The 26,609-nt window shown below is 39.9% G+C and overlaps 3 protein-coding genes across 3 annotated transcripts in view; 2 read left to right on the plus strand and 1 right to left on the minus strand.

Annotated features, from left to right (window-relative positions):
• Positions 1-28: 28 nt before the first annotated feature.
• LOC106084308 (adapter molecule Crk) lies at positions 29-1,884 on the plus strand. Its single transcript, XM_013247885.2, has 2 exons — positions 29-116; positions 184-1,884. Exon 2 carries the CDS (start codon positions 251-253, stop codon positions 1,163-1,165), a length of 915 nt encoding a protein of 304 aa, XP_013103339.1. The 5' UTR covers positions 29-116; positions 184-250; the 3' UTR covers positions 1,166-1,884.
• Positions 1,885-11,204: 9,320 nt separating this feature from the next.
• Positions 11,205-12,192, minus strand: LOC106084318 (neuferricin homolog). Its single transcript, XM_013247904.2, has one exon. The coding sequence runs from the start codon at positions 12,141-12,143 to the stop codon at positions 11,325-11,327; it is 819 nt and encodes a 272-aa protein (XP_013103358.2). The 5' UTR covers positions 12,144-12,192; the 3' UTR covers positions 11,205-11,324.
• Positions 12,193-18,669: 6,477 nt separating this feature from the next.
• LOC106084310 (uncharacterized) overlaps positions 18,670-26,609 on the plus strand; it is a 56,973-nt gene continuing 49,033 nt past the window's right edge. The window contains exons 1-7 of the mRNA XM_059367101.1: positions 18,670-18,909; positions 18,972-19,042; positions 19,473-20,173; positions 23,121-23,320; positions 23,389-23,686; positions 23,814-23,892; positions 25,205-25,913. Coding sequence (XP_059223084.1) covers positions 18,749-18,909; positions 18,972-19,042; positions 19,473-20,173; positions 23,121-23,320; positions 23,389-23,686; positions 23,814-23,892; positions 25,205-25,913 — 2,219 coding nt within the window. The 5' untranslated portion in view covers positions 18,670-18,748. The remainder of the gene's footprint in view (positions 18,910-18,971; positions 19,043-19,472; positions 20,174-23,120; positions 23,321-23,388; positions 23,687-23,813; positions 23,893-25,204; positions 25,914-26,609) is intronic.

Consider the following 26,609-nt stretch of genomic DNA (forward strand, 5'->3'; position numbering starts at 1 on the left):
GATAATCGATTGAAGGGCATCACAAAATCTACTTCGATATATAGTTTTTATCGGTTGGGCAGTCTTGGCTGGTAGACTGGATATATAAACAAAAATTTTCAACAATTAAAATTAGGGTGAGTCTTTTTCGTAATTACTCGCCCTTCGATCAATGCCCTGAGTAATTTATTCGATTTACTGCAGTTAAATTGTGAGTTACGTGTTGCAAAAAGAATACACCCAAAGAAAAGACGACCACACACTACCAAAAATGGACACCACCTTTGATGTCACTGACGAGAACAGCTGGTACTTCGGGCCAATGTCACGTCAGGACGCCACCGAATTGCTAATGAATGAACGGGAGCGAGGAGTATTCTTGGTGCGCGACAGCAAGACCATCGCGGGTGATTATGTGCTCTGTGTGCGAGAGGACACTAAAGTGAGCAACTATATAATTAATAAAATACAGCATGACAATGACATTACCGTCTATCGTATTGGAGACCAATCTTTTGAAAATTTGCCTGAGCTCTTAACATTCTACACTTTGCACTATCTGGACACAAGTCCATTGCGAAGGCCGGCGGCCAAGAAAGTGGAACGTGTCATAGGAAAATTCGATTTCGATGGCAGCGATCAAGACGATTTGCCCTTCAGACGCGGTGAAGTGTTGACCATTGTCAGAAAGGACGAAGACCAATGGTGGACGGCGAGAAACGCTCACGGTCAGGTTGGTCAAATACCCGTACCTTATGTCCAGAAGTATGAGGACAGTGCGGACGATAATCTACACGATAGGCCATCATCGGGCAATTGCGGCGGCAGTAGCAACAACATAATGAGACAGCCTCGCGTAACGTCGGGCGGCGACCCAGTTCCATCACCACCAGTATGCCATCAATTGAGTAACACCTTGAAGAAATCTGATTTGAATCGTAAATTGCCAGCGTATGCAAAGGTCAAACAGGCTCGAGTACCAAATGCATATGACAAGACGGCCCTCAAGCTGGAGGTGGGCGACACCATCAAAGTCACAAAGACCAACATCAATGGCCAATGGGAGGGCGAATTAAAGGGCAAGAAGGGTCACTTCCCCTTCACCCATGTCGAATTTATAGACGATTGTGATAGCAAGGATAACGCCCAAGCGCACGAGCACACAAGCAATGATTGGGACGAATAAAGCCATTGGACCATATCGGTGAACATTTCCCCATCTCCGAATGTTGTGTATAGAATTGAATTAAAGAAAGAAAACGGCCACAAAGAAAAACGTGTACAACTGACAAAACCAACAACAAAAGCGCACTACATTTAACAATTATTTATTCCTAAACATACACACACACACACACACACACACACACCGCAGATTATTGGCTATTAAGTTAACTGCATTAGAGCATGCATCATTATTTACCAAACGATGACTTGAGATACTGGATTGTTAATGCAATGATTGAAGAAAGCTTTGCCAATTTGCAATTTAGTATCTAAGGGCACAACAAACCACTCTCCATAATCGATTGGCATCTGTTTTCGATCGTTGAAAACCGTATATTTTTAGATTACTTTAAAATATTTTAATTTTTTGTTTATTATGTAGAATGAAAATCTCAACAAAAACTAATAATATATGAATTTTCCAAGTTTAACTAATAAATTAACACGAAGAAACAAACGCACAGGTGTATGTAAAAGTTTTGCGTTAGTAAAGTATTGTTAACATCGCGCAATAAGAGTAACAGTAAAATTACAACAAAAAAAAAAAAAAATGGATATATATCTCTAATTGTAATTCTCTCTCATCTATCTATTAAAGTGCAACAAAATTATTAGAAAATATTCAAATATATATATATATATATACAAACATATTCGGGTATATATATATATACATACATACACATACATTTATTAAATATCTGTATTATTTTCATTAATTATTTCAGGGAGATTAAATTCTAAATATTAAGTAGTTATTATGTAATTAAGAGACAACAACAACAAAATCATTCTCCAAAAAGTTAATAAAGTCATGTATATAACTATATATATATATATATATATATCTAATGTCTGTGTGTGTCAAGTGTTTGTCTTGGCTGTGCGAATTTTATTACATTGTGCCTGCCCATGGGAATAATGATAATTAGACGGCATATTATTATTCACCTATTAGTCCCCATGGTATGAACCATAATACAGCTGGTTGTTGTGTCCACTGTTTAACTCTCTGATTGATAATTGTAAGATAAGACCATAGGTGTAGAACTAAAGGCATTGAACATAATCTCATATATAACGATAACGATAATAAGGAAAAAGTGTTTCCGTTTAAGCAGAATATTTATTTTGTGCAGTTTCCAGAATTGTTGCGAACAAATTTAAAAAAATATCATAATTTTTATACCCACCACCATAGAATGGCGGTATACTAATCTAGTCATAGCCGTTTGTAACACCTCGAAATATTCGTCTAAGACAACATAAAGTTTATATTGTTGATCGTCTTGACGTTCTGGGTCGATCTAGCCATGTCCGTCCGTCCGTCTGTCTGTAATCAAGATAGCGGTCGAACGCGTAAAGTTAGCCACTTGAAATTTTGCACAGATACTTGATATTGATGTAGGTCGTTGGGGAATGCAAATGGGCCATATCGGTTCAGATTTATATATGGCTCCCATATAAACCAATCTCCCGAATTGACGTCTTGAGCAATTTTTGTCTAATTTGTCTGAAATTTTGATGATAGTGTCCTGTTATGACTTTCAACAAATGTGCCCAGTACCGTCCAAATCGGTCTATAACCTGATATTGCTGCCATATAAACCGATCTCCCGAATTGACTTCTTGAGCTCTCATAAGCCTCAATTTTTGTCTGATTTGGCTGAAATTTTGAACATAGTGTTCTGTTATGACTTCCAACAACTGTGCCGAGTACGGCCCAAATTGGTCTATAACCTGACATAGCTCCCATATAAACCGATCTCCCAAATTGACTTCTTAAGCCCCAATTTTTATCCAATTTGGTTAAAATTTTGCATGTGATGTTCCCTTATGATGTCCAACAACTTTGCCAAGTACCTTCCAAATCGGTCTCTAACCTGATAAAACTCCCATATAAACCGATCTCCCAAATTGACTTCTTGAGCCTTAATTTTTGTCTGATTTTGATGAAATTTTGGATATAGTGTTCTGTTATGACTTCCAACAAATGTACCAAGAGAATCAAGCAGACGAAAGATAGAACACAACAAACTGCTACAACAACATTACGTCGTCCAACAACTGTGCCAAGTACGCTCCAAATCGGTCTATAACCTGATATAGCTCCCATGTGAAACGGTCTCTCGATCGTCCTTGTTCGGTTCCTAGAAGCTTTAGTTTTTGCTGGTTTAACAAAAGTTTGGTATGTAGATAGCAGTATCCATGCATGTGGTGTTCCGTTATGACTTTCAACAAATATGCCAAGTACCGTCCAAATCGGTCTATAACCTGATATAGCTCCCACATAAACCAATCTCCCGAATTGACTTCTTGAGCCTCAATTTTTGTCTGATTTGGATGAAATTTTGAATATAGTGTTCTGTTATGACTTCCAGCAACTGTACCAAGTACCGTCCAAATCGGTCTATAATCTGATAGAGCTGCCATATAAACCGATCTCCCGAATTGCCTTCTTGAGCCTCAATTTTTTCCGATTCGCCTGAAATTTTGCATGTGGTGTTCCGTAATGACTTTCAACAAATGTGCCAAGTACCGTCCAAATCGGTCTATAACCTGATATAGCTCCCATATAAACCAATCTCCCGTATTTACTTCTTGATCCCTTACAAGCCGCAATTTTTACCCGATTTGGTTGAAATTTTGCATGGGGTGTTTTGTTATGACTTTCAACAACTGTTCCAAGTACGGTCCAAATCGGTTTATAACCTGATATAGCAATTTTTGACCGATTTGACTGAAATTTTGCATGGGGTGTTTTGTTATGACTTTCGACAACTGTGCCAAGTACCGTCTAAATCGGTCCATAATCCGATATAGCTCCCCGATATAGCTCCCATATAAACCGATCTTCCGATTTGACTTCTTGAGTCCTTACAAACCGCAATTTTTGTCTGATTTAGAAACTTTGCATGCGGTGCTCGATTACGTCTTCCGTACACGTACATGCAGTGTGGTCTCTTCAACTTTGTGACACGCAGTGGAATAATATTCAGATGTGTCAGAATCCCGCCCTCCGAACTGCGACGGTCTGTCCCCTCAGTTCTCATTTGGACCATCAGGAAACAAAGAATACATAACTACATTCTGTCTAAGCAATACCTTTTGGGCTGTTATCGCAGAGACCATCCATCATCATCATCTTGTCGATAGATATCCACCGCCCAGAAGCCTTAAGATAGAACTTTATGATCTAGAGCGTGAGGTTCAGCGCTACAAGAGAGAACCTCTAGATCAAGCAGGTCTAGACAACATTCATGCAGACACGGTAGCATATGCGATAAATGGCTACCGGGTGAATGGTGTCCTTGAAAAACTATCGCCTCCCATTATACCAGAAGAAATTGACCTCCCCCGGGCAAACCTGAGTAGTTCTGGCTCAATTACTTTCCGGCAGAAGCAGCCACCTCGACTTCTACAGAGCAAGGATTGATGTCAACGTGCAAGATGTATGTTCCAATTGTAACCAGGGACAGCACGTTACACGTCACCTGTTGAACTGTCCAGCCAGCGATGAGGACCACTCCCGCTAGGGGACTGGAGACTATTCTAGATATCCGATCCATTGACATACAGATTAAGTGTGAGGCAGCCACTGCGGCTATGAGACTTAAAGCGATGGGAGAATGGATTGAGGATGGGAGCAGCTCATACCATCGCGGTAAGATCAAGGCGACACTAGGAAACCTGGAAGGAAGGTAAGAGGTTTCCGATCGTATACTGAGATGAACCTTGAAGTCGAGTGCGAGGCACTGTTGCCATCGTCACAGTCTTGGATTGACGGAACCCTAGTATTGCCGTCTGGAAAATCATGTTACACGGATGGATCAAAGTTAGGGGTCAGAGTTGGCTGGGGGTCTACATTGAAAACCCATGGACTGAGGTCTGTTTTAGTGATAGCATGTGTAGGGCATGCGGGAAAGATGTTGAGACATTGGATCATTTCCTTTGTCATTGCGTGGCTTCTGCGTCTAACAGATACCGGGGACACAATACCAGACATGAACCAACTTAGGGGAGTGGTATTGAAAATTTGGACTTTGTAAGTAGCACAGAAGGAGGCCACCATAGCGCAGAGGTTAGCATGTCCGCCTATGAACGCCCGCGTTCGAATCCTGGCGAGACCATCAGAAAAAATTTTCAGCGGTGGTTTTTCCCTCCTTATGCTGGCAAAATTTGTGAGGTACTATGCCATGTAAAACTTCTCTCCAAAAGAGGTGTCGCACTGCGGCACGCCGTTCGGACTCGGCTATAAACAGGAGGCCCCTTGTCATTGAGCTTAAACTTGAATTGGACTGCACTCATTGATATGTGAGAAGTTTGCCCCTGCTCCTAAGTGGAATGTTCATGGGCAAAATTTGCAATTTGCAAGTAGCACAGAGTTCCTAACTCTAAATTCTAAACTTTCTTTCTTCTTTTAACTCTAAATTTTCTTTTTAGAGGTTACTTTATAGTTTTTGGAGCGCAAAACAATCCAATTACTGGCTTAGATGTATGTCCATAGTGGCATGGGGCGGATTAATATCTGAACCCTCTTTTCCAATCCCATGGCAGCCGGTTATACGTACCGGATTGATCCAATGGCATCTTTCATTGGCAAGGGCTGCCGCCTCGGTGTACAACACACTGCTACAACAACAACAACCCTCTTTTCAACCTAACCTCGCAGCTAAGCTTTTCGTGACAGCATTGAACACCACATAGATCGAACCTCATTGTTTCAGCCTGTGTGGTGCTCACAGCTATTCCGTGCCGGATGGATATAGCTGTCATATAGACCGATCTCCCAATAGAGTGCTAAGACCATAAGAGGAGTGTTTTTTATTCGATTTCGATGAAATTTTGCATAGTGAGTTCTGGCAGACACCTACACTTTTTTTGTTGAATGTTTTTTAGATCAGACCACATATAGAGCGATCTTCCAATATAGTGTTGAGCCCATAAGAGGAGCATTTTCATTCGAACATTAATATTGGGTTGCCCAAAAAGTAATTGCGGATTTTTTAAAAGAAGTAAATGCATTTTTTATAAAACTTAGAATGAACTTTAATCAAATATACTTTTTTTACACTTTTTTTCTAAAGCAAGCTAAAAGTAAAAGTTGATAACTGACAGAAGAAAGAATGCTATTACAGAGTCACAAGCTGTGAAAAAATTTGTCAACGCCGACTATATGAAAAATCCGCAATTACTTTTTGGGCAACCCAATAATTGGCTGGATGGTTAAAATGTCCCACAACAATATTGTTCTGCTTTCATCATAGAAACCAAAGATACTATATATACTGAAATGAAAGGATTACGAGTACTTCTAATTCCAATAGTTACACGAATTTTGAAAAGTGTGGAAATTCCCCCCCCCCCCCCATTTTTGCTCTGGTTAATTGTTGTTGTGGCCACAACTACATTGGTATGTGGAGGTAGCGATCCTCTTCAAGCTCCGGATCATAGGAGCGATCGCCGCGCCATTGGTTATTTAAAGGCGCCAAGAACTCGCCTTGTCTTATCGAGTATCACAGGCACTTACTTTTTAAGCAAGAGCCGGTGCCTCCCGCCCTATCACTGAGACTCTCCACTCGTTATCGCTATAGTCCGTGACTGAAATTGCACCTACTCCATATACAAATAGCCTGTGGAAGCGCCCGGAAGCCCCCATCTGAGCTTCTAACCCGAGAGTTGCACATAGTCATCCCGTGCCGGGGTTTTGGTTAGTTCCCACGGCGAGTTTCAAAACACCAATAGCGATGGACTTTTAACCAACGGCATGGTTACATACTTACAACTGTACTTAGATGTTTTCGCCAATCCATGTATCCGTGTAGTTGAAAAAATTCCACGATTGCAATATATTTGTTATTAACAAACGTAATTTTATGTTATTAAATATAAAATATATTTTCTAATATTATTTATAGATATGCAGTATATATACAAGCATAAAATGCACAAAATTTGAAACATTTTATATACAATATTTATAACGGGTTTCAATAGATTAACACCGGTATTCAGAAAACTTAATGTAGATTTGAGATAGGTTTAATTGACAGATTTCCTTATAGAACTATCTTATAAACCTATTCTAAGGCTTCTTCAAGCTTTTTGATAAGGCCCTAAGGCTATAAGATATAATGAACCATTGACTTTGTGACATTGGAGTATTGATTTAAACTAACTTTGATATTCATGCTTACAAAACATTATAGGTGATTTTTTTAAAATCTTAAGTACATTACAGTCTTCAATTCATTTGAAATAAAACCCCTTTCCATTGAATATCTTTTAAAATTGCGATATATTCTTAATTACATAAAAAAACAAGTCCTTGTAGGTGTGAAATGAAATTATTATTCATACCTACATACATATATATTGGGTTGCCCAAAAAGTAATTGCGGATTTTTCATATAGTCGGCGTTGACAAATTTTTTCACAGCTTGTGACTCTGTAATTGCATTCTTTCTTCTGTCAGTTATCAGCTGTTACTTTTAGCTTGCTTTAGAAAAAAAGTGTAAAAAAAGTATATTTGATTAAAGTTCATTCTAAGTTTTATTAAAAATGCATTTACTTACTTTTAAAAAATCCGCAATTACTTTTTGGGCAACCCAATACATATGTATGTATTTGGATGTTTGCTAGGCATATTGTTTACGATTGCCATTTTCTGTTTCCTTCTTTATCGATTTCTATTTTTTTTTATTGGACTATTTTTATTTTTCTTAGATAACAAATAATAAATTTTTAGAAAAATTTCTGAATTATTTTTCAGCATAACGAATTTTGTGTGACTAAACCTTCAACAGCAATAACTCGAACACAACAATCACAATGAAAAATCTTCTTAATTAATATTTCCGCTTTCTATTCTGTAAAATGAAAAAAAACAAAAACTGCATAAACGATCACCTAAACTGCAAAGAGCGTTAACAAACATTTTCGAATTGCCATTTAAAAACAAAGTTGGAGGGAAATTGTTCTTTCATGTTCATAGTCTCTTGCTAGCTTAAGACAATACTATTCACTGTTCTGCCAAAAGGGAAAATTTTAAGTTGCCACATGACTATTAAAGTATATTTAACTAGCTGGACCGGGCCCTCTCCGCTGCGCCTTCTTTTACTTAATATGGAACAAAATTTTCCTTGGCGTATTTATCTTTGACAAAGAGGCCGATTAGGCTGGCTTCAGAGGGTATACTAATCGCCGCTTCGGTGAACTGCCACCCCCCTCGCATGTGCTATTGGCCGAGAGGAAATTCCGAGACATCATTAACGCAGCAGCCGCTCGCTTTATACCAGCCGTTCGAATACCGCAAGTGCGGCCCAATTTCCCGCCGCAGGCAGTGGTACTCGCAGACGAGCGTGATGGCATTCGTTGTATGAACCCCATTAACCCCAGAATCAGCGAGCTGTGTCTGCAAAATAAACAGGGTAGTCCACGAACATAAGCGGAATTTGTGGCCGGAATACTTGGAGCAATGTAATTTAGGCACCGGTTTAGGCAAGCTGTGATCTACTGTTAAGTCACTCTCGAAACCCGGTAGACGTGATGACAGGAACTCAGTCACTTTTGGCGAAATAACCGTGACTGATCCGAAGAGATTTGCCAGGTTGTTCAACAGACAATTTATTGTGCATCTGGAGAGTGACAGGGCAAGGAGGAGAGGCATAAGCCGCATTCGTGTTCTCCGAGCCGATGAACAGCCATCACAATGTCATCCGTGTCGCCAAATCATCCGAGGCGCTGGGCCCCGACGGAATCTCTACATTGATGTTGAAGAATTTGGATTCACCTGGAGTTGAGTACCTAACTACTGCCATCAACCTGTCTTTGAATACTCTTATAGTTCCCGATGTCTGGATAATGGGCAGAGTGATCCCGCTACTGAAGCCTGGAAAAGACCCGAGTTTGAGGAAGTCGTAAAGACCGACCGAGGCATTACTCCTTCCGAGCCTTGTAAGAGAATTTCCATTCGCCGAGCATTAACATTGATTTCGAAGACTGCATAGCACAACACTCTTTTGTAGATCTTGGTTGTCAATGCCATTATCAGTTCCTATAAAGAGAAGGTTGTTGCTTCTTCGGATGTCATTATTTTGTTTGGTCGTTTTTTCTGCACTATTACAGATCTAGTTCAAGGTTCATTGAGGACGAAGTCTAGACGAGCAATGGCCAATGGGCAATGGGCTTGGCAAAAACTTTAAAGTGTTTGAGGTGGTACTTTGCAATAGGAGGAGAAAGCTGGATGTTTTAAATGGACATGCACGGGAGGCCACCGTAGCGCAGAGGTTAGCATGTCCGCCTATGACGCTGAACGCCTGTGTTCGAATCCTGGCGAGACCATCAGAAAAAAAAATGTCAGCGGTGGTTTTCCCCCTCCTTATGCTGACAACATTTGTGAGGTACTATGACATGTAAAACTTCTCTCCAAAAGAAGTGTCGCACTGCGGCACGCCTTTCGGACTCGGCTATAAAAAGGGGGCCCTTTATCATTGAGCTTAAACTTGAATCGGACTGCACTCATTGATATGTAAGAAGTTTGCCCCTGTTCCTTAGTGGAATGTTCATGGGCAAAATTTGCATTTGCACGGGATGAGTTTGAGCTGCCGCTGTTTCGAAAGGTCAATTGTAAGCGCTTTATGCTATATTTTATATATTCTCTTGTTGTGTTGTAACCACATTTTCATGGGGAGGTGGCGATCCTCGAAAAGCTCCAATAGGTGAGCAAGCTCGTTCCGGTCCAAAAGACCGATCGCCGCGGGAACAGGGTGGCCATTGGTTATTTAAAGGCACCAATAACTCGAGCATCGTAGGCACTCAGTTGTTGTGCAAGAGCCGGTGCCACGCGACCTCTCACTGACACTCTCCGCTCGATAACGCTGGTTGTCCGCGATTGCTGTTACAGCTACTCAGGATGGAGCATTTCACTATCCGCAACCAGTGGACGCGCCTGATAGCTCGCAGTTAAGCTTCTTGTGACAGCAATGAACACCACACAGATCGGACCTCAATGTTCCAGCTTGTGTGGCGCTCACAGCCGCGAGAAGGTCCGCGACAGCAATAGCAGCTATTTCGTATGGAGTATACCACTATCCACAACTTGTGGATGCGCCCGGTAGCTCCAGCTAGTTTCACCGTCACAACGATGAACAGAAAAAAATCAGAGCTCAAAGATCCAGCTCGTGTGGTGCTTATCCCGCGGCAGGGTATAAAATGCGAGACGACCAATCTTTCTCTGGTGAACATAATTCTCTTCTATTAAATTAAGTTGAAGGTAACATTATAAAAGTTTCAATTGCAGAGGGCTCGATTAAGAAGATAGTGGCTAGTGGAGCACCATACGAAGGAGTTTTCTCCAATCTTCTGTTGCGTTTGGATATCAATGTGATTCTCAGGCCATTTATAAAGGAAAGAATGAACGTGGTTGCCTACACGCCGTCATAGTGGCGAGAGGCTGTTTTTCTCTCAGAACCTTGGACAGGGGGCATTGCGAAAGCTTTCCAAATAAGCGATGACCAAAAACCCCAAAAAGACAGATGGGACACTATTCGCCTGAAGGATAAAACTGGATAGAAGTGGTTTCCGCAAAGTGAGCGAGAGGGTTTAGCGTGCCACAGCGGTGCTGGTCTCGTGGGCAAGGAGGAGAGACACGTGTGCGCTAACAAATATCGTCATTAGTCTAAGGGAGTTGGGCACCTGGCGGTCCTCGCAATCTTGCATTCTATTAGGGAGTACGGTTACAATTATTGTTACTTGTCTGAGATAGGGGACCTGGCGATACTCGAACTTTGGGAGCGCTATCAAGGAAGTACTCTTCTGATATAAAGTCTATCAGGAGAGTATTGCCTTGATGTCTGTAACAGAAAATGTTTGATGAACTATTTGACTTGGACTTAATACAAAATAGAAAACTATAGTTATGTACAAAATTAAATAATAATATGCACTTGCAACACCTAAGGGACGAACCAATAATGTACGTGTTAAACTATGTGTCATTAAACTAGTAGCCAATTTTTAATATACCCAACAACAACGAAAACAGATAAATATAAATTTTAATAATATTGCCCACTTTGAGTAGCGTACCAAACTTGTTACCAAGTGTTTTTGCATTACTAATCGACGTTATAATAACATTCTTGAGCATAAGGATCACAATCATCGTATGGTTTAAGCATCACCTCAGTAGTCTCCAAATCTTCTTTGCGAATACAAGCACACCGAAAATTGTTACTACCAACTTCAAACAGCTTGCGGGGATAACCAATCCAGTTTCGCTCCTTTCCGCCACTGTTTTTGGTGCACCATACATGGGAGCCCTTATCTGCTGACCATTCAATATTACAATCTGGATACTTCACTCTGAGCTGTTCCTGAACCGATTTGGCCTCTTTGGCATGTTCTAGTAGGGCCAGATATTTGTGATGATATTTGGTGAGTTGACCTTGTTCGTCGTAGAATCTTCCAATGAGTTTCCCCTTAAATTCGTAGTCTTTTTCATAGAAATTTTGCCAATTGTGCAAACCCAGCAATTCTGCTGGCTTCAGACTTAAAACATCATCAGCTTTCTCCTCGTCATAGGTATCAAATTCACCGGTTATAAAGGACACCGATGCATCGCGACCCACAAAGAAGTTATACTCACAGCCAGAACCATAATGCTTGGCTCCTCTGGTCACGTCATAAACACGCCCAAGAAGGGCCAAATATAATGGTGTTCCATTTTCACCATTGAACTTTGCGAGTTCTTCCTTGGTAAACAAAACCTCTATGGGGGCATGCTGCTGAGAACTTTCAAAGGTCACATCCACTTTCTGGCCCAGAAAGTTCGTTTGTAGTCTTTCGAGTATTTGTGGGTAATATATTCCAGCCACAATGGCCAATAATATGACCAAGAATTGTAATTTAAATATATATTTCAAAAATTGAAGCATTTTACGCTTCTTTTTGTTGACAAGGCACTTTCTTTCAAAAACAACAACAGACAACACAAGGCCTGTTTTATTTCTGTAGAAATAGTACGACTTATCGATTATTTTGCATGCTATCGATAACCGCATAGCGACATGTAATAGCACGTTTACATTGACATTTTTATGTTGTAGATATAACTAAATTCAAAAACAAATCCTGTTCGTTTGCACATTCGTTTTGAGGATTTAAGCGTATATACAGCGGTCAAAAAAAGTATTCATCATTCAATGTTTTTTTTTTAATAAGTCTACAAAAGACAATTGGAATAAAAACATATTAAACTAATGATGCAGTAGTGCTTGTGTGATATATATGTACACAATTTCATTGTTTTTAAAGAAAAAAATAGTATTTATTGGAACAAAAAGGGCCATTTTACAGCTGAACACAAAAAATTAAACAAAAAAAGTATTCATCATTCCAAAAAAACAAAAAAATAAATAACATAATTTAAAAAAATTAATACTTTGTTATTCGACCACCGTGTCTTATAACTTCTTTTAAACGGTTTGACATCGATTGGACTAATTTAGCGGTTATATTTTGGTCTATATTAGTCCATTCCTCCATTATCACCTGTTGCATTTGACTCTTGCTCGAAAAATTGCGCGTTCTCAATTTGCGTTCGAGATGTTCCCAAAGATGTTCAATTGGGTTCAAGTCGGGACTTTGAGGAGGAGTTTTAATGACTTTGGGGCAGTTATACAGCATCCACATCTTGGTATTTAAAGCAGAATGTTTGGGGTCATTATCTTGATAATATTGAAAGTTATTACCAAGCCCAAGTTTTACAGCACTATCTTTTAAATTCCTCTTTAAAATGTCAATGTAATACTTATGATCCATTACTCCATTAATAATTTCAAGATTTCCCGCTCCTGAAGCCGCCATACACCCCCAAACCATTAAACCACCTCCACCATGTTTTACAGTAGCAACTGTGTTTCGTTCTTCAAGCTCTGTATTTGGTTTTCTGTACACTATGACCTTTCCATCGCACCCAAAAAGATTAAACTTGCTCTCGTCTGCAAAAATGACTGTTTTCCAAAATGATTCGGGCTGTTTTACATACATTTTTGCGAAGTTTAGCCTTTTCACTCGGTTTATTTTATTTATAAAGGGCTTCTTACGTGCAGTTCTTCCTCTGTAACTATGCCTTTTGAGTGTATTTCGAATTGTTTGTGTAGTAACTTCCTTCCCTAAATATTCCATAGTGTTTTTACGAAGAATGGTCGCATTTGTCTTCGGAGTTTTCTGAACTTGCCGCACTAGCCAACGCACATCTCCAACTGAAAGTGCTTTTGGTCGACCAGATCTTGGTTTATTGTCAACAGTTTTCGTTTCTGTCCACTTTCTGATGATGGATTGTATAGTAGATCGTGGTCTATTTAATATTTCACTGATAGTTTTTTGAGTTAAACCATTCCTGTGGTGTTTTATTATCAAAACTTTTACCTCATCAGAAACCTCGTTTTGCTTACGACCCATTTTGACAAAAACTATATTTTCAATGAAATTAAATATTTGCTGTCAAGGGCAAAGCCTCCTTTACTAAATAAAACAGAAAAGGGGGATTCCCAAATAATATTTGAATTTGACTTTGATGATAGCACATCAATGATGAATACTTTTTTTGTTCTGTTTTTGGTGTTATTATATAAAATTGCATTTTTTGCGCTAATTAAATTTATTTTTTGAATTTATTTTAAAACATATTACGAAAAATAAACTATTGCATAAAACTGCATTATTTGTTTACTTTAAATTTTCTTCAATTACCCAAAATAAGTGAATTTATTATCAATTTTGCTAATGATGAATACTTTTTTTGACCGCTGTATATAAGCATGAATGTGCATATCACATACCCCGACCGAAGCGGGATAACTATGAGCACCACACAGGCTGGAACTTTGAGCTCCGATCTGTTTGGTGTTCATCGTTGTGGCGAGAAGCTTAGCTGGGGCTACCGGGCGCACCCGCAGTTTGCGGACAGTGGAAAGCTTTGTTTTTAAGCGGAGTAGCTGCAAATACGGCCGAGGGGAGAGTCTCAGAGAGGAGTAATGTGGCTCTGGCTTTTAATTAAATACTGAGTGCCAATGATGCTCGAGATGAAGGATGAAGGCGAAGTATACAACCGCGTCTGTTCCCACGTTAGTGGCTACTGGAGGCGAGCGTCGGAGCAAGCGGTTCGCGACAACAAGGGATACATGTGCGATTCCAAAAAACCCAGGCGGTTGGAGCGCTGGGCCAGTAATCCGCCCCCGGAAAACTATAATAGTCACTATGATAAACAGAGGAATAGTAAAAACGGACCCCCCTAACGTTGACGACCCACGCAAACAAAAAAACACCATGATTTGCGGATCTACACCTGGAATGTCCGCACTCTCTATAGAGAAAGTGCAGTATACGCACTGGCGGATGTATTGGAGAAGAACATTTTGAAGAAGATTTTTGTTTGCATTCTCTTTGTTGCTATCTTCTTTCTCGCATATTCTCTGCTCATGTAAGCGACCCGGTAGCCGAGTTGGTAGCGTTCCTGGATTACCAGTACAGGGGTCGAGGGTTTGATTCCCGCCAGAAGCCTTGGTCTGTCGCTCACAACAATACCAAACGGTGACGAACTATCCTAAAGCTGCCATTACACGAGACATGAATTTGGCTGTGGTAAGTCGGAAACTGAAACACTTCGTCTCAAGCTTTACTCCGGTGGATGCCCACAGAAGACAAGGACGAGCCGACCAAATAAATTTTCTATGAGCGCCTAGAGGGAGAATATGGGAGATATTAATGCGAAGATAGCGAAAGAAGATATCTTTGGTCCAACAGTCGGAAAGTTTAGCCTCCACGAGATAACGTCCGATAATGGGCTGAGGCTGATAGATTTCATTGCCTTGTTGCAGCAAAGGTTCGCACCCGTTAGAACATGCCAGGAAAGTATGATCTGCTACTGCACGGAACCTGGACATTGAAAAGTTGCAAAAACAACAGGTGGCAACGGCATACTCCACTCGACTGACCCAACTCCTTGATGAAAGCACTCCTTATTCCGATGACATAATGGTGCAGTGGAAAATGCCGCGAAATTTGTACTTGGGTACCGGAAGTCTCCCCCAAGAAACCCATGGTACGACCAAGAGTGTCGAGATGCTACTGAAGCCAAGAATGCGGCATACAGAGCAACACTGCAATCAGTAGCAACGCCCCAGATGAAGAGCGGTATTGGGAGAAAAGGAGATAAGAGAAACGACTGTTCCGCAGAAAGAAAAAGGAAATGGAAAGATGTTAGTGTGAGAGAATTGAGATGTACAGGAGTCAGAATGAAGTCTGGAAATTCTACCAAAGAATTAAACCTCAAACCGATGGCTTTGGTGCAGGCACATCCTCCTGCAAAGACAAAGAAGGAAATCTGGTAACTGACAAAGATAAGATGCTGAGGTTATGGATAGAACATTTTACCCAACTGCTAGTGTCCGACGTTGGCGGCGATGAGGATACTGCAGAACCAATCCCTGATGATGGTATAGAATATTTACCTCCTAGTCAGAATGAGGTCCAAGTAGCAGTGACCCGACTAAAGAACAACAAGGCAGCAGGAGCCGACGGGCTAACCGCTGAACTATTAGAGACCGGAGGCGACACGCTGATAAGGCATATATATCAGCCTATCTGCACAATCTGACTAGAAGGACGCATACCCGATTATTGGAACCTCAGCATACTATGTCCCGTACACAAGAAAGGAGACAAGACGGAATGTGCCAACTACAGAGGAATTAGTCTCCTCACTTCGCATATAAGATACTCTCGAGCGTACTGTGTGAAAGATTAAAACCTAAAGTTAATGAGATAATTAGGGCCTATCAATGCGTCTTTAGACCTGGTAAGTCCACCCTGAACCAGATATTTACACTGCGCCAAATCCTGGAAAAGACCCGAGAAGGACAAATCAACACCTACCATCTCTTTGTTGACTACAAAGCCGCCTTCGAAACTCCTTTACGTTCAAAGGTATTTCAAGCCATGTCTGAGTTTGGTATCCCTGCAAAATTAATAAGACTCTGCAGGATAACGCTTGCTGATACGCGTTCCTCAGTAAGAATAGGAAAGAATCTCTCCCAACCATTTAATACCAAACGAGGTTTCAGACAAGGAGACAGCCTATCGTGTGATCTCTTTAACATCCTGCTGGAGAAGATTATACGAGATGCAGAAGTGAATATATATGGCACACTAATCACAAGAGAACACATGCTACTCGCCTATGCCGACGACATCGATATCATAGGTCGGTCACCGGAAGTAGTAACTGCAGCCTTTGAAAGAATCGAAAGAGAGTCAGTGAAAATGGGTCTGGCAGTAAATGGAGATAAGACGAAATGAATGGTTTCAACTCCCAAAAAGCCTTGCACAACCGAGCATATAAAGAAAATGGAGAAAGTTGGGAACCACAACTTTGAGACAGTCAGTAATTTTATCTACCTCGGCACCGCCGTAACCGAAACGAGTAACACCAGTTTTGAGATAAAGCGAAGAATAATACTGGCAAACAGATGCTACTTTGGACTAAGTAAGCAGTTTAGAAACAAGGCCACCTCTCGACAGACGAAGAGTGTAATCTTCGACAAGACACTGATACTACCCGTGCTGTTATATGGTTCTGAAGCATGTGTACTTGTTAAAGCTGATGAGTATTTGAGTGCTTGGAGTATTTGAGAGAAAGATTCTTCGTAAAATATATGGACCAGTTTGCGTTAACGGAGAATATAGGTGACGTATGAACCACGAGCTGTATGATGACGATAGCATAGTTACACGCATCAAAATACAACGGCTGCGTTGGCTAGGTCATGTTGTCAGAATGGATGAAGAAGCTCCAGCAAAGAAGTCTTTTGAAGGCGAACACGGTGGTACACGCAAACCGGGAAGACCAAAAGCCCGATGGAAAGATCAAGTTGTGGGAGACACCTCGAAACTTGGTGTCAGAGATTTTAGAATGAGCGCAGAAGATCGAGACGCTTGGAACGCCATTCTACGTTCGGCTAAAATGCAAATTTTGCCCATGAATATTCCACTAAGGAACAGGGGCAAACTTCTCACATATCAATGAGTGCAGTCTGTTTCAAGTTTAAGCTCAATGATAAGGGGCCTCCTTTTTATAGCCGAGTCCGAATGACGTGTCACAGTGCGACACCTCTTTTGAGAGAAGTTTTACATGGCATGGTACCTCACAAATGTTGCCAGCATTAGGAGGGGAAAACCACCGCTGATTTTTTTTTCTGATGGTCTCGCCAGGATTCGAACCTAGGCGTTAAGCGTCATAGACGGACATGCTAACCTTTGTGCTACGGTGACCTCCGTTCGGCTAGTGGAACAAATATTCTGTCGTAGCCAATTAAAGTGAAGTAAGTAAGTAAGCAATATGGGGCTCTGATATCAATGTTCGGGGAAAGTGTTTATGGGGCCACCCCACCCCCATAACACCGCCCAAATAAGTATTTGCTGACCATTGCAACATGAGGCTCAAATAAGAGGTATTTTAGAGCAGAACACGAATCTGATATTTATATTAAAAGTCACTGAACGGCCGCCCCATTCACCAAAACACCCCCCAAACCGGTCGTGTTTGCCGACTATGGAAAAATGAAGCTCAAATGAAGAGTATTTGGGAGTAGACCATGAATCTGACATCAACATTGGGGACCAACTGCCTAGGGGACGTTCCACCACCATATTTGCTCACCAAGACAAATGGGGTCTTCAAAACAGTGGAGCTCGATATTCACAGTTTTTAGGGCCCATACCCCAAACCGGACATATTTGCTGGCTTTTTCAATACGGAGTTTAAGTGAATGGTATTTGAGATTAGAAAACGAATTTGATATCCAATTTTGAGGCCAATGGTAATATGGGGTTCAAATATATGAGAATAGAGCACGTTGCTGATATGTTTTCAGGGCTTAGTGATTGGGGGACCACCCCATTCCCCAACACACCCCTAAATCGGGCATATTTACCGACCAAGTCAATGTGGGGCTTAAATGAATGGAATTGGGGGTAGAGCAAGAATTGATACCCACTTTGGGGACCAATTTTCAGGGTGTCTTCCCCTTCCCAAAATACATCACAAACAGCTATTTTTTACTGATCATCGCAATATAGGGCTCAAAAAAAAGTATTTGGGAGTAAAATACGAATTTGATAACCAAATGTAGGATCATGGATTTAAGGCATCACCCCTTCCCGAAAACACCCACCAAAGAGTAAACATTTTTCGACCATGCCAATATGTGGCTCAAATGAAAGGTATTTGAGATTAGAAAACGAATTTGATAACCAATTTTGGGACCATGTGTTTGGGGGACGCCTCATTCAATATACTCCCCTCCAGCTAGTGCTTAATAAAAACACAGCTATTTCAAAGAACTTGCTATGATACAAATTTTACAAATTTAAGAGAAATTTTATATTCTGACAGTTTTTAATCAAATAGAAACACATTTTATTTCTTCGTTTTATCTTTTTGTTGAATAATTGAATTTTTTGTATATATTTGATCCAAATGGATGTAATAAGTCAGAATTCAAGTAAGGAGGCGTCAGTGAAAGAGTTTCTGAAACATTTTCCTTTGCAAGATCAAGAAGATGGTAACGTATCACTAAAGTCATCGAATGATACAGCATCATGTTGCAATGACTATGGTAGTCATGTCAATTACCAAAAGTAAGAGAACCTTTTTAGAAAAAATCGCTAAAAAAATAATAATTTGCTTGCTCTTAATTCAGCTCTGAATTTGGTGGCCAATCGAGTACGGCAGAAGAAATAAGGTCTGTGGACTTTGATTTAAATGAAAATGGTAAATATTGTAAACGTATGAAAATTTAAAGTTAATATTAGTTCATGTCCGCCTATGACGCTGAACGCCTGGGTTCGAATCCTGGCGAGACCATCAGAAAAAATTTTCAGCGCTGATTTTCCCCTCCTAATGCTGGCAATATTTGTGAGGTACTATGCCATGTAAAATTTCTCTCCAAAGAGGTGTCGCTCTCCGGCACGCGGATTCCGAACGGCGTGCCGGAGTCCGATTCAAGCTTTAACTATAATCGGACTGCACACCTTGATATGTGAGAGGGCAAACTTCTCACATGTCAAGGTGTGCAGTCCGTTCCTTAGTGGAATAGGCCCGCTATCATAAGGCGTACACCTTAGAATGTATGCTACACACCTAATGAAAGCTTTGAATATGATTTAGAACAACGCTCATTATTTGTCCATTATCTCCATAGCTTTTGGACAAATCCATACATCACCAAGCCGAATTCTACCAATACCATATTCTAGAAAACCTAGTCCAATGAACAACAAAGAATCGTATGAATCAACTGAAAAATCTCTTTGGGAAATGGGTTTCAATGCCAACGAGGTTGCAGGCTGGGAAGAAATTCGTCAGCCACCAAAAGACAATTTATACCAGCTGCTTAGAAATATGATCGATCATAGCATTAAACCCGATGTTATGGTACGCATTGGTTCGGCAAAATTCCATGTTCATTGGATGGTACTGAAGTGTTATTCCGAATTCTTTATGGAGTGCGACAATGAACTTCTTGTGGAACTGCCTGCGGAGAAAATAACACCAGAAGCTTTTGTCATGGTTTACAAGTGGATGACCGCTGACGAGCCTCAAATAGAGCGAGAACGTATTTTGGAACTTTTCATGGCTGCCAAATATCTGAAAATAAAACAACTGGAGTATCAATGTTGGATATGTCTGGATGATAATGTTTGCTTTCGGGAGGAAACTGCATTTCTCTTGTATCTGGAAGCTCGTAATTACAATTTGAAAGATGTGCAAAACCTAATGCTGGCACGAATTTGCAAGTTTTTCTTGACTTTGGTGGCTTCCAAAGAGTTTTTGTCCTTAAGTCCCAAGGAGATATGTACCCTGCTGAGTTTGAATTCAATTGGTGTAAACTCAGAAATAGAGGTGAGTAAGCACCTGAAATGAAAGCTTTTGTTTGAACTTGGGTTAATTATTGATTCTACAGAATTCTAAGTTCCAAAAACGAAGCTTAGAAAAATGTTCCAAGTTTTTATACTCTGCACCACTACTGTGGTACAGGTATTTTAACTAAGAGCATTTGTTTGTAACACCCAAAAGAAAGAGAGTTAACCCATTGATAAGTATACAGATCGAATCAAAGTTACTTCTGGTTCCATAATCCGATCATTTTCATATTTGGCTCAGACATTTTTTATACCCTCCACCATAGGATGGGGGTATACTAATTTCGTCATTCTGTTTGTAACACCTCGAAATATTCGTCTAAGACCCCATAAAGCAAATGTAATCTTGATCGTCAAGACAATTTAAATCGAACTAGCCATGCCGTCCGTCCGTCTGTCTGTCGAAAACACGCTAACTTTCGAAGAAGTAAAGCTAGCCGCTTCAAATTTTGCACAAATACTTCTTAATAGAGTAGGTTGGTTGGGATTGTAAATGGGTTATATCGGTCTACGTTTTGATATAGCTGCCAAATAAATCGACCTTGGGTCTTGACTTCTTGAGCCTCTAGAGTGCGAAATTCTTATTCGATTGGAATGAAATTTTGCACGACGTGTTTTGCTATGATATCGAACAACTGTGCCAATAATGGTTCAAATCGGTTCATAACCTGATATAGCTGTCATATAAACAGATCTGGGGACTTGACTTCTTGAGCGTCTAGAGTGCGCAATTCCTATCCAATTTGGCTGAAATTTTGCATGAAGTGTTTTGTTTTGACTTCCAACACTTGTGTTAAGAATAGTTCAAATCGGTCAATAACCTGATATAGCTGCCATATAAACCGATCTGGGGTCTTGACTTCTTGAGCCCCTACAGGGAACAATTCCTACCCAATTTGGCTGAAATTTTGCATGAGGTGTTTTGTTATGACTTCCAACAACTGTATTAAGAATGGTTCAAATCGGTCCTTAACCTGATATAACTGCTACAAAAACCGATCAGGGTCTTGAATTCTTGAGCCTCTAGAGGGCGCAATTCTCATCCGATTTGGATCCGATATCCAACTTTCGTTTTGTGTTTCGGCAGCAATATCTTCTTCACTTCAAATACAGTCCACTTCGGAGTCCACCAATTAGAGTTCGACCGATACGATTCTATGACTTGCAGAAAGGACCTTTTGGGAACCGCAATTATTCATGTTCTGCACAAGGGTGATATGCGATTTTGGCTCTGAAGCGTCCTTCATTTCAGAATATTTTTTCAATCTTCTTTGGCTTATTGCCATGAATATATCCTAACACATTTCAGGACTTATTGCCACAATTTTGGCAGGATCGCAGACGTTTTATGATTTGTGCATCGGTGCTCCAATTAAGGGAGAGGTGGCCATTTGTAAATACATCTGCCATTGTGCTTCCCCAAGTAACTTCCTCATTAACTACCTTTACTGCCAAAAGAGGATCTATTTTTGGATTGAATAGGAACAGTCAAAATCCAACCACACAGGCCACAAGGAATTTTGGGATAGTTGTTCGTCGGAGTCGTTACACCGTTACACATATTCAGCTGCCTGCTTATTTAGTGAAGTGAAAAGGACAACGACAATATATCGAAGATGTCATCAACCTTATAGTCTAAAGCTTTGATTGTACAATCGTCCGCATTTTATACGCCGTCTAAGAGGTGTGCAATAGAGTATAGGTAGAACATCAACTGCGCCGAAAATATTCCCCCATAACCTCTATTATCCTCAAATTTCACACACGACTGGAGACTACACAAATAATTCGCCTTCTTAAACTTCAGTTTCGGCTGTAATGACGTATTGGTCATGTCTTCAAAAAGCGTGGTGTGGCTAATCGTACCGCAAGGCTTGGATAGGTTACGAGATTTGCCCTCACCATTATTAAGACATACACCTCTTTAACTGCAGTGGTTTTCGCTTGTGATTAAGCAAATAAAGAGTGCACCCAAATCCCTCACCGACGCACTTTGCAAATTGTAGTTCTGTTGTCTCAGAAATTTGTCTAGCCACAATATCCAGAGGCATTAAATGTAGAAATATATTCATTGCATCAAATGGTATCATCATATGTGCAACTTTGATGCTCAGATAGGCTATGTATTGAACAGTGGGTGGATTTTTGAAGTGGCGTCCATCAGACCAAAATACCATATAGCATTATAGATCTGACATAAAGGGTGATTTTTTTGAGGTTAGGATTTTCATGCATTAGTATTTGACAGATCACGTGGGATTTCAGACATGGTGTCAAAGAGAAAGATGCTCAGTATGCTTTGACATTTCATCATGAATAGACTTACTAACGAGCAACGCTTGCAAATCATTTTCAGTGAATGGGCCCTAGAAAAGTTGGCAGAAAATCCGCTTTTTTATCGACAAATTTTGTTCAGCGATGAGGCTCATTTCTGGTTGAATAGCTACGTAAATAAGCAAAATTGCCGCATTTGGAGTGAAGAGCAACCAGAAGCCGTTCAAGAACTGCCCATGCATCCCGAAAAATGCACTGTTTGGTGTGGTTTGTACGCTGGTGGAATCATTGGACCGTATTTTTTCAAAGATGCTGTTGGACGCAACGTTACGGTGAATGAACACATTTCGAACCGAACACTGATTTTGGTAATAAAATTCAATGATTTGCAAGCGTTGCTCGTTAGTAAGTCTATTCATGATGAAATGTCAAAGCATACTGAGCATCTTTCTCTTTGACACCATGTCTGAAATCCCACGTGATCTGTCAAATACTAATGCATGAAAATCCTAACCTCAAAAAAATCACCCTTTATAAACAAGTTTTGCCTTAAACCTAGGTCGCCTTTTCAACGACATATTTATAAGCAACAGAAGCAGTCATACACTAAGTTCCTCAATCTGTACCAAAATTAATCATGGATTTCCTTTCAGATTCTTATGGCAGCAGTGCGATGGCTGTCTTACAACTGGCAAGAAAGGGAGCCACATATTTTGGATGTTATTAAATGTGTTCGCTTTAGTCTAATGCCTGCTGTGTATTTGGTTACATTAAACAATGACATAGATTTTCCGGAACTGGAACGTATTATCAAAAAACCAGAAGTCAAGAAAATGATAAGTGATGGAATATCGTAAGTTCATTATCTCGCCGCTACATGTACATTTATTTTAGTTACAGTAATTTGTTACTATTCTCCAGATATACAACCACAAAATCATTTTATGGTCATAAACGTGAAGAGTTTCTGCAGACAATTGAACGCTACAATTTGGAGAAACCCATGTTGCGTGTGTGGATCTTTGATGAGCAATGTAACTATCATTGCTGCTTGAAATGTCCCAATTTTCACAGCATTTCCTACACATCATTTCTGGAATATTTGGATATGATTAGAACGATTGGCAAGGATTATTGGCGTTCGTTACAGCTGTCCAATGAAGTAAAGAACCCATTGCAATGTTGCTCGAATCATCTTGCTCCATTAGAAAGAAAACTAGTACGTTGAATAAAATCTATCAGTTAGTTATAATTCCAACTTTTAAATTTATAAGCTAGTAAAAATTTAATTAAATAAAATAAATTTACGTAAAATTTTATTTTTAAAGGGTTTTATTATTTTGCAGAATGAAAAAATGTTTCTGTGTAAAAATCGTTACCAAGGTGTGCATGAAGCAGATGGAATGTTAACAAAAATAGAAAGAGGTACGTATTGGATTGTAAATACAAATTTTGCCCATGAACATTTCACTAAGGAACAGGAACGATTAAGTTTAAGCTCAATGATAAGTGAGTATTGATTCACAAGCAATGAATATGGGGTCTGGTTTTCGAGATACATCATTCTAAGGAGTATATGTTAGATCTATCTAGCCTAAGCTTGACTTTAGTGATCCATGCATGAAAAGTATGGAAGTATTAGACAAGTCAGATATTGACGCCATAAAACAAAACTAGGCATAGTTTGCCGCCACAGGTAGCGGAACTCGCTGACGGTCGATATGGGACTCGTCATTCAGGTCCCATTGATCCTATAACGAGGGAATTAAATCTAGAAATCAATAGAGTGATCAAGGAACATTAGCGAAATCCATAGATAGAACACTTGAAGCACTGTTACTTAAGTGCCGGAGTTGGTAAGATGTGACCTAATGTCAACTCACTCCGCAAACCCGGTAGAAGGAATTATAGAATCTCTTATTTTTTGCAGTTTGTTAAACCGTCAATTTATTAAGTTTTTCGAAAAAGATAGGGCAAAAAGAAGAGTCATAAGTTGCATACTTGGTTTCCGACCCGATGAATAATCATCAAAATTTAACCTGCTTAAAATTATGAATGTTATCCGCAGCGTCAAGTAGGTCAAGGCGATGTGCCCCGACGGAATCTTTACATTGAAGCTGAAGAACTTGGATATACCGGGAGTTGAGTAGATCATTAAAGCCAAATGGATTGTCTCTGGACATTCTTATTGTTCTCGATATATGCATAAGGTAGAAATTGATTTCGCTACTCCAGTCAGCAAAGAATTCGAGCTGGGAAGAATTCGACAGGTTGATTTTTTACGCAAGAAGATGACACGCTTGAGTAGATACTTGTTAGATAATTTTCATGTGCTGATCATCAGCATGGATTTCATTAACTTTCTAGCAGGACGATTGCTTTGCATGCTATCACAACACCAAGTCAAGCCTTGTTAAAGAACGTTCTTCGTGAATGCCATGCCATTTGAGGATATCGTCAATATGTCCATTCGCCCTGGTTTAAAATTTTGGAACGCGAATTATTTGTGTGTTAGCCAATCGGGATTATACCTCAATATGGGATATTGAGGTATAAGAAATATAAACACCGTCCAAGATCTCCGGCACTATTCATTCTTTACCTGTCCTCTATTATACACCCTCCAATTATGATTATGACCCTCTCCACTATTGTTGTGATGAAAAAATTTAGAAAATTTTAAATTGCTGCCCATATCTTTGGTAAGAGAACTTTATATTGCATTTTTTTCTTTCAGCAAAATACCACCGCAAAATCGTTATCAAATTTAAACATTTTAAACATTACAAGAGCTCTATATTTTTTACACCCAAGAGATATTTTAAGTATTCACCTTCAATAATCACCACTACACCACACATGAATAATGACAATGCAACGGAAACGGAAATTGAAGCCATCGTTAATTTTGAATGCCCATATGGGTTTACAACTGAGGTGAAGGACAATGCAGCGCAGCTGAACAACCCACAGCAAACAAAAAACAATGTATGCAACAATAAAAATCGCCATTCAACAGATGTGATGATGAAAAGAGGACATTTGGCGAAAAGTCCATCTCCATCTCCACTGCCATGGCCATCAGTTGTTTGTCTTGCATCCGATATGAAGGATTGTAAACAACATCCACAACTACCAAGCCAGTTGAAATTGTCGCCTAAGGCTCAAGGAATGAAACAAAATCAATTCGAAACAGAAAGTATGGAGGTGGTAGAAGCAACAAATGCCAGTTGTACTGTGATTTATAAACGTGTCACACTGCCCAACATGAGTGCTGACTCACTGACCGAACAGTGCCGGACAAGTACATGTCTGTTGAACAATAACGACATTCTCACCAGAAATAATGATGATGACGGTGGGGATAACGTCGCCATTATTGCCCAGAAGCAAATTGGAGATGAAAATTTAGGGCCATGCAATACAGATCCAATTGACTGGAAACGGTGAGTAGTGAATGTATTGTCATTAAAGTACAAACTGCCTCCGTATGTACAATGAAATTGAGCGAAAGAGGCTATAGCTTACATCGTTTCTTTTTAAAGAAGTAAATGTAGTGCATTCTGTGTTGGTATAGAGAGAGTGAGTTTTCAGTAAAAGTGATAAATCTAGCCAGAATATCATCTTTTTTTATCAAAGTTCATGGCGTTGAGGAGAGGTAAACTTGTTGACTATCTCAAAGCAATAGCTGCCAACAATCCTTTCTTGAATGTATCTTTCAGTTCTTCATAATCCGATGAAAAAGGCATATTTTATGCCTCCATAGCAGCAATATCTAAACATGGTCCGATTTGGACCAAATTCGTCACGGACATTCAGTGGTCTATAAGAACAAGTCATTGTTCAATTTTGCATAACAAAATATTGGTCTTTTTGGTAGCTATTTCCAAATATAGACCGATCTGAACCATATAGGACACGGATGTCGAAAAGTCTAACATAAGTAAATGGATCAAATTTCAGCGAAATCGGATTATAAATGCGCCTTTTATGGGGTCAAAATGTTAAATCAGGACCTACTATATGATAGCTATATCCAAAACTGAACCGATCTGGATCAAATTGAAAAGGGATGTCGAAGGCCCTAACACAACTCATTGTCCGCAATTTCGGCGACATCGGACAATAAATGCGACTTTTAT

The sequence above is a fragment of the Stomoxys calcitrans genome, chromosome 4 (genome assembly GCF_963082655.1).
Source record: "Stomoxys calcitrans chromosome 4, idStoCalc2.1, whole genome shotgun sequence".
In the NCBI taxonomy this organism is placed as follows: domain Eukaryota; kingdom Metazoa; phylum Arthropoda; class Insecta; order Diptera; family Muscidae; genus Stomoxys; species Stomoxys calcitrans.

Bases quoted from the DNA above. Each gene is read 5' to 3' on its own strand.
- LOC106084308 (XM_013247885.2), top strand. From the start codon at position 251: ATGGACACCACCTTTGATGTCACTGACGAGAACAGCTGGTACTTCGGG.
- LOC106084318 (XM_013247904.2), bottom strand. From the start codon at position 12,143: ATGCTTCAATTTTTGAAATATATATTTAAATTACAATTCTTGGTCATA.